This window comes from Cyanistes caeruleus, chromosome Z, assembly GCF_971803275.1.
Source record: "Cyanistes caeruleus chromosome Z, bCyaCae1.hap1.1, whole genome shotgun sequence".
Taxonomy (NCBI): Eukaryota; Metazoa; Chordata; class Aves; order Passeriformes; family Paridae; genus Cyanistes; species Cyanistes caeruleus.
The window spans coordinates 7,372,364-7,382,197 of NC_141732.1; the positions used below are offsets into that span (position 1 = coordinate 7,372,364).

The window sequence follows — 9,834 nt, forward strand, 5'->3', positions numbered from 1 at the left end:
GGTCACACAATCATACCCATCCCTATTTATTTTCTCCACCCTCTGCCCTGAAAAGGTTTGTTGCAGCCACCCGTGCTGCAAGAGACTGACCCTGCATGGACCCTGTCCAGGCACCCAGCAAAGCCACTCTATCACTCCCCTCTGCCAAGTGGGCAGGTAAGAGAAAATATAGAGGCAGGCTGAGGGCATGGTCCTGTGGCAGGACCAGCTGCCCCTGATGCCTGCTGTTCCTATGGCTTCTGCTGCTCTGTGGGTGTGCAGCTGCAGCAGGAAGCTGTGGGAAGAGGTGCTGCTGCCATGGCCATATGGCTCTGGGACCCCATGGCTGTGCCCCCCAGTGCCTGAGTGCCGCCCACAGCAGTACCCCGAGATTTTCTGAGGGAAATCACAATTTATTTCCTTTTCCTTGAAAAAGGTTTGCAAGAGCCCTGCTAGAGCTACTGGTGGAGCAGCCTCTGGCAGGCCTAGGGAGAGTTCTAGGGCCTGGGCTCTTCCTTTTGTCAGACACATGGGGGCCCAGTGCACAATCAGTCCCTACCCTGGGAGCAGATGCAATTGATGCCCTAGGCAGGGGGAAGCCTCTGATGCACCAGCTTCCTCCTCCTCATCGGGGCCTGTGGGGCTGCTGTCGGGAGTCCCTTGCTGGGAACTGCTGGAGCTGCAGCTGTTGGAGCTGGAGCTGCAGCTGTTGCTGCTGAAGCTGGAACTCCTAGAGTTGCTGGAGCTGGAGATCCTGGAATTGCTGGAGCTGGAGCTGGAGCTGGAACTGGTGGAGCTGGAGCTGGAGCTGGCCTCAGGGCCATTGTTCTCATCTTCTGTGTGCAGAAGCCTCTGGGCCTCCTCACGGTGCTGGCCCATAATGATGCTGATCACATCATGGACCAGTGGTGCTGTGTGTTCCTCGAGGAGAGGCTGCAGCACCTCAACCAGAACCCCAGCATTTGGCCCGTGGATGCAAAGGCCATGCAAGATGCTGCTCTCTATGGCATCTACCACCCACCACCAGCCCTGGTATATTCCTGCCAGCCTCTCATGCAGCCAGGGCCGCACGGAGTCCAGGAGATGCTGTTGTTGATGGAAAGTTTCTGCCCAGACCACAGGCAGGACACTCCCCGCAAACTCCAGCCCTGAACCTTCCTGCTCTGCTGGAGACACTGTCCCCTGTGGAGAAGATGAAGGGGACACCACAGGAGGATGGGAGCTGTTCTCATCCAGAGAGCCAGGAGCTCTCTCTGCCTGGCTGCTGCCATCTGGCAGCTCCTCAGGGACTGTGATGGGTATCTCCAGATAGTCATCTTCTCCATGATCAGAAAATCGCACAGTCACTATTGCTCCTCTGCAGAGTGGGCACACTGGATTTCTCTGTGTCCACCGCAGGATACAGCCCAGACAGAACTGGTGGTGACAGGGCAAAGTAGAAGCCACATCCTTAAAGGTGTCCTGGCAGATGGGGCAGTTGCTGTCGGTCTCTGTGGACATTTTTGTGCTCTGCAGCACGCTGTGGAGAGATAAGGAACAGCGGCTGTTTTCCCCCACTGCTGCCACCTCCTGCAGGAGGGAGAGGCCATGGTCATCAGCTGTTCTGGGGCGGGGAGGATGAAATGGCCAGGCTCCTGGGGAAGGCCACCCTCCCAGCTCTCTGAGTCCTGTCATGCACCCCACAGCCGCCCTGGTGGGACATTTTCCTGCACAGCTTACCCTCAGTGCTGCATCTGCAGTGCTTGGCTGCCTGAAGCAGGCAGGGCAGGGAAAACAGGAGTGATGGCTCTGAGGCTGGCACCAAGATGGGCCAGTAACAGGCACCACCCAGCACTAGAGAAGCCTGGCTTGATCCTCCAGTCCTCACAATGTTGCTTGGATGGAGTTCAGGCTGCAGTCAGATTGGCCCAAGTTCTGCCAACTGAGTAGAAGCAGTGAGGAACACAAGGTCGTCATCCATTCCTTCTGTGATGTCACAGTCCACTGCTTGGTGACATCAGTCCCCACTCATCAGTGACAGCAAAACCTTTCACCTTCTGGTCACCCCAGGATAAGCAGTGAGGGGAGTAAGGTCACAACCCGTTGCTCAGGGATGTCACAGTCCACAGGTTGGCCACATCAGTCTCCTCCACCTGGTGCTGTCACAGCAGACCTTCCATCCCTGTAGGTACATGGCATCAGAGAGAAAAAAAGGAATATAATTTCTTATTTCCAGCTTCTACCTTCCCATATTGCTCCCCCCTTGGTCACCTGCACCTTTGTCTGTGGCTAGGTGTCTCATCATGCTTTGTCTCATCAACAAAGTTCTCCCTGGAATACACTGACAGGGCACAGGGAAATAATTCAAAGCTGTGCCAGAAGGCATTAGTGAAATTGGCCAAATAGAAACTTTCTAACACAGTTTTGATTATTGGAAAACAGACATTCTTTATCACACTGTGCTGGTCACTCAGAGGATCCCTCCTCTAATTGAGTGCCCCGAGTGTCAGGTGAACAGAGTTTTTATCATACACACTGATTACATGTTCATTCGCTATCCCTTCTTACTTTGATGTATATTTATTACTTTATTTTACAAATTTGCACCCATTATTGGAAGTCCTTATAGTTCTTGGGGTTCTGTCTTCAATATCCAGTGTACTTTTTAGGTGGCTGTCCCTTGGCCCTCACTTTTGAGTAAGCACAATATCATTTTTTGCACAATAACTTCTGCTCTGTCAGCCTTGCAGAGTGGAGCTGGCATCCTGCTTTTGTTTTGCATGACTTCTGTTTGCCTAAGTTACATCCTTCATCCACTTCTTCAAGGCTGTACTGCTCTGTTCTGTGGTCCTTACCAAGTCCTGCCTTTTCTTGAGATGAAGTTCCTTGTGGGAACTAGTTTCTTAATACTTCTATTTCATTTTACAGCATAAGGCCTTATAACAGGTATAGACTGCTATTTTAACAAAGTCCAGGCGTGTAAAGTTTGGTCCAGATTTCTTCAAATCCCCAGGAGATGTCATCTTGAGCTAAGGAGTTTTGGCTCTTTTGATTCTGGAATAATGTATCCACGACTTTGCCCTGTCCATTTCAATGCAGTAAGAGTTGGCAACAGAAGTTGCAAGGGTCCTACTTTGGCTGTAGCAGAGCAGTTCCCCAGTCTTTCAAGCACACCCAAGCTCCTGGTTGGAACTTGTTCACTGGAATGTCCAGTCCTGTTGATCTGGAGATCACCACTCTTCACTGTAAATCCTGTAAAGTTTTACTGAGAGAAATGAGGTAATTATTCAGATCAACCTCTTCTTATATATGTTTGTTTCCTGAAATGTGTGGTACTTGGTAGGGTTGATCATACAGCAGCCCATAGGGGCTGATTTTGCTGGTGTCCCGTGGTTGAATTCTAATTTGAAGTAGAGCAACAGGTAAAGTTTGGACCTGTGCTGAGGAGGTTTCCTAACATATTTTGCCTGTCTGCAGTTTGATTGTATGATTCATTCTCTCCACTTTGGCACTAGCTTAGGGCCTATAGTGAGCATGAAGATCCCAAGCTATTCCCAAGGCTTTCCTAACCTCTTTTAGCCCTTCTGCAATAGTGGGAACCTCTCTCTGATGACGTTCCCAAAAGTAACCCCAATTTAGGTATTACTTGGTTCAACAGTATTTTAGCCACTTCCCTAGAGTGGTTGGTGTGACAAGGGAAGTCTTCTGGCCAGCCAGAAAAGGTACCCACCAGAACTAGGATGGATTTATACCTCCATGTTCTGGGAAATTCAGTAAAATCCATCTGCCACTATTCACTTGGAACACCTCCAGATTTTATGGCTCTTAGCACTGCATTGTGAACATTAGGCTTGTTTCTATTACAAACTATACATTTTTTGAGTCTTGATTGTACAATCTGAGCCATTTCAGACCCAATTATAGATTTTTTGCAAATTTTTCAAAAGTTTTTCAGTAGTCCAGTGAATGGCTTTGTGTTTGCAATTTGCTATTTCACACAAGAGTGATCCTAGGACTACTCTTTGCCCAGTTAGGATGACTGCCAATCTTATGGATCAAACCTTGCTTCTACACTTTCAATTCTTTGACAATCCCTAGCACTATACTCTGGTTTTTCTACTGGGAGAGGTATCTCTGACAAGAGTGTTAAAACTTTGTTTTCTAACATGTCTTCTTCTGCAGCCTCATTGAGCTAAATATTTCCCCAGTTCCAGTTTGGTCTTACCTACTTGGTGTGCTCTGCAATGCCTGATGGCACCTTCCACTGGTTTCTTGATACTTTCAAGTTGAGCCAAGATTTGTTTTCTGTTTTTGATGGATGTGCCTTGAGATGTCAAAAGGTCCCTTTCTTTCCAGAAGTCCCATTTGCATGTACCACTCCAAAACTTTATTTTGGGTCGGTTCAATTGTTAACTCATTTTCCTTTACCCAATTGCAAAGCTCAAGAGATTGGAATTAGTTCTACTTTCTGGGCAGAAACATCAGAGGGGAGTGCCCCCAGTTTGATTCCCAACCTCGTGTTGTGGAGTCACTGCATATCCAGGTAGCTGGAAAGGAAGATTGAGGACATGGTCCTGTGTCAGCAGCTGCTCCTGCTGCCCACTCTGGCTTTGGCATTTGCTATGCTGCAGGTATGCAGGTGCAGCAGGATTTCCTGGGGGAAGTAGTAGCGCTGCTGACACGGCCCTGAGAGTCCAGGGGCCCATGGCTGTGCCCCCCAGCACAGGGGGTGAGCCACGGAGGGGCAGAAGGGGAAGGGCATTAGAAGGGAGAGAAAGCAGTGTCCAGGGACTGTGTGAGGGAAATAACAATTTATGTCCTTTTGGTTGAATGAAGAGTTCCAAATGCCCTGCTAGAGCTGCTGGTGGATTGGCCTCTTGCAGGGCTGGGGAGAGCCCTGGGGCTAAGGTCCCTTGTCCTTTTGGGGCACCAGGTCCACCTGGGCAAGTGGCCCCTGTTCCAGCCAGGAGCAGAGGTGCTGTTCCTTCTGCCCTGGGCAGAAGGACCTGCCACTGTCAGCCCCTCTTGCCACAGGTCCTCCTGATGCTGGTCCTGCCCTGCAGGGATGGGCACAGGTGGGGAGTGGCTGTGAAACCCAGGGCAGGGGGTTTAACATGAACTGCTCTCAATGAGTTGTCTGGAAGTGAGAGTTTTCCTTTTTCTGCCAACCAAGGCTGTCAGTGTTTCTGTGTTTGTATTAATCAGAAAGATAAGAGTATAGGTTTGTGGTTTAATGGAGAGCAAAGTGGTGTCTGAATTCAACTGATTTAAATTTTTTTTTTTTTTTTTTGTAAAATGACATTTTGTTAATGAAAAGTCTGCAAAACACGCACATCTTTTTGGAAGTGCTCAGAACCCACTGTCTGTGTCCTCAATACTAGCTGAGTGACCCTTCAGAACCTTGAACTGACTAAGCAAAGGCATGAACTTTTTTGTCTTTATTTAGAGGAAGAAAAATACCAAACCTGGAAAATCTGACTTATTCAAGAAAGTATAATTCTTTTCATCATTCATTCAGACACCTGTGAAGCCAGGCCAATAATGCTCTCTTCAATGATTTAACACAGCTGATTGACATAAAATCACTTGGAATTTTGGCCTCAACTGTCAATGATATTTTGAATATGAGAAAGTCCATTTGGGGGAGGAACAGAATGCATTTGGACCATTCAATTTTTAAATTTTATTTTCAACACAGATCCTCTCATTTTTCCTTCTTTAGCCTTAAGCATTAAAGTCAATCATCTGCAGCTCAAATGTAACTGTTTCTGCTCTTTTGCTTAATTTTTTTTTTTTATGAGCTGAAAATATTCAACTGTAATTTGCTTTATAGAATTGTCAGTGTGGGACTGGAAAAAGACCACAGGACTTTTCTCCCACCATAGATTTTTAAATATTTTAAAATATTTTAAAATCTTATTATAAAGATTATTTGGCAATATTTAATTTTTGCTTTCTTTGTAACTTTATTAAGTCTGCACTTTAAAACAAGCGCTACCTAGCAGGCTTTCAGTTCAATTACAGCAGCTGCTTTTCAGCTGGCTAATTTTCCTGTAGGACTAGACAAGGAAAGTAATCACTTGCATAATAAATGGAATTGATTTGTGCTAACTAACTTGTAACTATTTGGAAAGTTCCTATTAGAAGCAATCAAAAGAATCAGTGTTACAAGGCAGATGTACCCCTTGACAGATGTTACAGATTAAAATTGAGATACAAGATGTGGTTTGGAAGATAAGTGATGTCCCAAGATGAAAATAACCTTGAAATAGACAAAATTAGAACAGCTTTAGGCATTGGGCCTGTAAATCATTAAATATAAGACTAATTACGAGACTTACATAACATAACGCTTGGTACACACATGTAAACCTGTAAGGTTATCCAAAGGACAACGAGGAAGAGGAGAAGCCTTCGCCAAAATACCCCAAAAGAACACTGGAGACCCCCTAACACCAAGTGAGGCATGAGCCATGAAGAAAAATGATGTGAAATCAGAAAAATGAGAAATAGGAGGAAACTTAGGGGAAACATTAATGAATATGTACGAGCATACAGTATGTAAGTTTAGCTTGAAGTGCTTTGTTTTGTACATGAGGCAGGGTAAGAAACCCCCTCCGTACCCCGGTCAGTTTTGTACGTGAGGTGGGGTGAGAAGCCCTCCCGGTACCCCGGTGGGTTTTGCTTATGCTTTAATCATACTTAATACTTACTGGCAAATTATATATATAAATTGTATTTTTTTATTTAATTGTTTTCTTTTATTAAACTGTATTCTTTTATATCAAATTACTATTTAATTTACTAAATGGTATTAATTTTTATTTAAACTGGTGTTAACTCAAGGGACCTAGCTGTCTGAAATTCTAATTTCATTTATAACACTTAGGAAATTGAGTTTCCACATTGTTGCAGTGTAGGAATGGTATTCCCCAGTTTAATGCTCACACTGAACCAACTCAGACCATGTGACACTCACTGACTTCCCCACCACTTTCCCTGTGGCAGGATGGAGAGGAGAAAACAAATAATTACAGATCATGGGTTGAGATAAGAACAAATTACTAGAAACAACAGTGAAACAAGAACACAAACAGTAACAACAACACTAAAAACAGAGTGTACAAGAGGTGAATGAGTCACATACGACCACAAAGGACTTGACATGCCCCATGACTTACAGCACACTGGCCAAGGAAGAACAAATCCCTTCCATTTCCCCCTGCCATGTGGGAGGTGGCATGCAATTACCCCAAGGTCCTGGCCATGCTCCTCCTGGCTGCTGCAAAAGTTACCCCTGTCCTGGCTGGATCCAGGACACAGGATCTGCCCTGCGGGTCCTGGCTCCTGCTCTGGATGAGAGCCCCCACAGCATCTGCCCCGGTAAAAGGGTCTTGAGGACAACCTCTCACTTATTGACATTCCCCCTCTGCCCCTGCCCCAGCTGCCTTTTTGCCTCCAGAAAACTTTGAACAGAAGTAGCAATAGATACCGTTCTGCATATACTGAGGCGGCAGGAAGGTGACCCGCATGTCACTCTCGGCACATTTGTAGCAAGGAGAAAGTTTTGAGAGGCCTGGGTCTCAAGGCGTTCTCAGTCATGCATTACGGGCCGTGTTTCTGAGAGGCACGACCAACAGTGGAGCAGCGCGGAGAACAGGGGGATCTCCCGAGCCAGGGAAAGCCTGGCTTTCTGCCAGGAGAGCAGGGAGACGCAGACACGGGGCGGACACCAAGCGACACCGGCTGCTGGCACAGAGGCACCGCGGGGTCATGCACACTGCTGTGAGCTTGCTGTGCTTTATTGGCAGAGCCGGGGCAGGCAGTGCTGGCGCTCTCCGGGCCCTGGCTGTACTGGGTCGGGCCCCAGGCTCTGCTCAGCGGTGGCGGTGCCGGCGGTGCCGGCGGTGCCCGCGGCGGCGGGACACGGCCCGGCGCCTCCTCCGCACGGCCTGGCGCCGGGAGCGCCTGCGGCTCCTGCTCCGGCTCCGGCTCCGGCTCCAGCGGCCTCTCCGACCGTGACACGGCATGATGGTTTTGGACGAGTGCTGTGTGCGTGGCCGCCCTGCTCTTTTATACATGTGCCAGGACAGAGCGCATTGTGACAGAGTCAACAGCGGCCGTGAGGTCACAATGGAGTATGCAGTATGTATGCATTCTATTTCTCAGAAGTCATTAAATATGCAAAAATTGCTTGAGTCTGCACAGTTAGTCTCTGAGGGTCTAGTTGGGGATCTTTAGAGAGTCTGAGTGGTTGCTGAGCTTTTGGACATTGACCTTTCATTGTGGTTTTCCATATAATCCACATAATCCTTTTCACCTCACTTATCTGAGCTGCACAATATATTCCTGAACAAACTGCTTTGCTCTGGCTTGATTTGGGACATGGGTGGTTTCAGAGTTCTCAGTTCAGAGTTAGTGTTCCACTAACCACCTCCTGAGCTGTTTGCAACAATTCCCCACTTACAGACTGTCAAGATTCATCTTGGAAGTCTCACTTCTAAAACTCTTTTTCTTATCTATGATTATGTTTATTAGAAATATTTGCAAAACATCTCATGAAAGCTGCAATACACTGAACTGGTACATAATAAAAAATTCAAACTGCAACAATTCCAACACGGGTTATAAATCATTCTTTAAGTCTTTAAAGTTCTGGTAGTCATGAAGAAAGCCAGTCCCACCAAGAGTGCAGACTTTTAGTCTTTTCCTATTCTTAAATTGCTCTATTGGATTGATGGTATTCCAGATTGCTGGATATCAAATCCATCAGCATTGTTGTAACAAATCCAGCAATTTGTAACCTTCACGGTTTCCACAAGCTTGATTTTCAAATACAGTAGTTTTGTTTTTTTTTACTTTTCAGCTTACGCTTCATGATTTATCTTTCATTTGATGGCAATTGATCTAAATAATTCTACACAGCATAAAAGAGGTAATATTTCATGTTTTACAAGTTTAAGCATCAAATCCCCTGCTGACTTTATTTTTGCTTCTGGTTCCTTGTGTGTTTGGGCTGGCTTCCCTTGGGGTAGGTGTATCAATGCACTGATCGCCTCCCCTTTTATTGCTGCTGCAATGCTTAGGAGGACTTGAAATGCTCCTTTCCACTTTTATTTAAGTGCCTTGTTGCTCTGCATTCTGACATAAATACAGCTTCCAGGTTGATGAGATGAACCTGAGCATCCAAAGTCATCAGGGATGGTCAAACCAGAAACCTGTGCAAAGATAAGAGCACTTTTCCCAGAGATAATGGTCTTAAATTTAATTTAAGACATGGTCTTAAATTTTCATTTCCTATCATGTTACTTTCTCCAAAAAGGATTGCAATTTGGTGAGGTCTTCCATAGAGCACTTCATATAGGCTCACTTTTTCTTTAGAAGTCATTTGAATTGTGATTCTCAGAAGGGCAAGGGGAAGTGTTTGTGGTCACTTCAGTGAGTTTTCCTGACCAATTTTACTCCTTTGTCTTTTTAGACTCTGATTTGGTCTCTCAACCTTGCCACTGGGGTATGACCTTCATGAGCTAAGTAGGTCCCATTGAACTGGGAATGTTTTGCATGGATTTCATACAGTTTAAGGCATGAAATGGGAATCTATCTCATGGCATTCCAAATGTGATCCCTAACATGAGCATTATTTCTTGTATTATTATTTGAAGTACTTCTCTAGCTTTGTTGGTGTGGCAAGGAAAATCCTCTGGCCATGCAGAATATGTGTCTACTAAACCTAATAAATAGCTATATGCCTCTTGTTGAGGTAACTCAAGAAAATCTCTTTGGCATTAAGCTCCTGCACTACTTCCCTTTTTTGTGATAGTTACTGGCAGTCTTCTGTAAAACTGTGCATTGCTCTGTAAGCAGATTTTACATTTT

At 46.0% G+C, this 9,834-nt stretch overlaps 1 protein-coding gene across 1 annotated transcript; it reads right to left on the reverse strand.

Annotated features, from left to right (window-relative positions):
* Nucleotides 1–371: 371 nt before the first annotated feature.
* LOC147648065 (uncharacterized) lies at nt 372–1,902 on the reverse strand. Its single transcript, XM_086867831.1, has 2 exons — nt 1,699–1,902; nt 372–1,498 (listed from the first exon to the last, which is right to left on the reverse strand). The coding sequence occupies exon 2, from the start codon at nt 1,477–1,479 to the stop codon at nt 535–537; it is 945 nt and encodes a 314-aa protein (XP_086723957.1). The 5' UTR covers nt 1,480–1,498; nt 1,699–1,902; the 3' UTR covers nt 372–534.
* Nucleotides 1,903–9,834: the final 7,932 nt, after the last annotated feature.

Coding starts and splice junctions, on each gene's coding strand:
- LOC147648065 (XM_086867831.1), bottom strand. CDS start 1,479: ATGTCCACAGAGACCGACAGCAACTGCCCCATCTGCCAGGACACCTTT.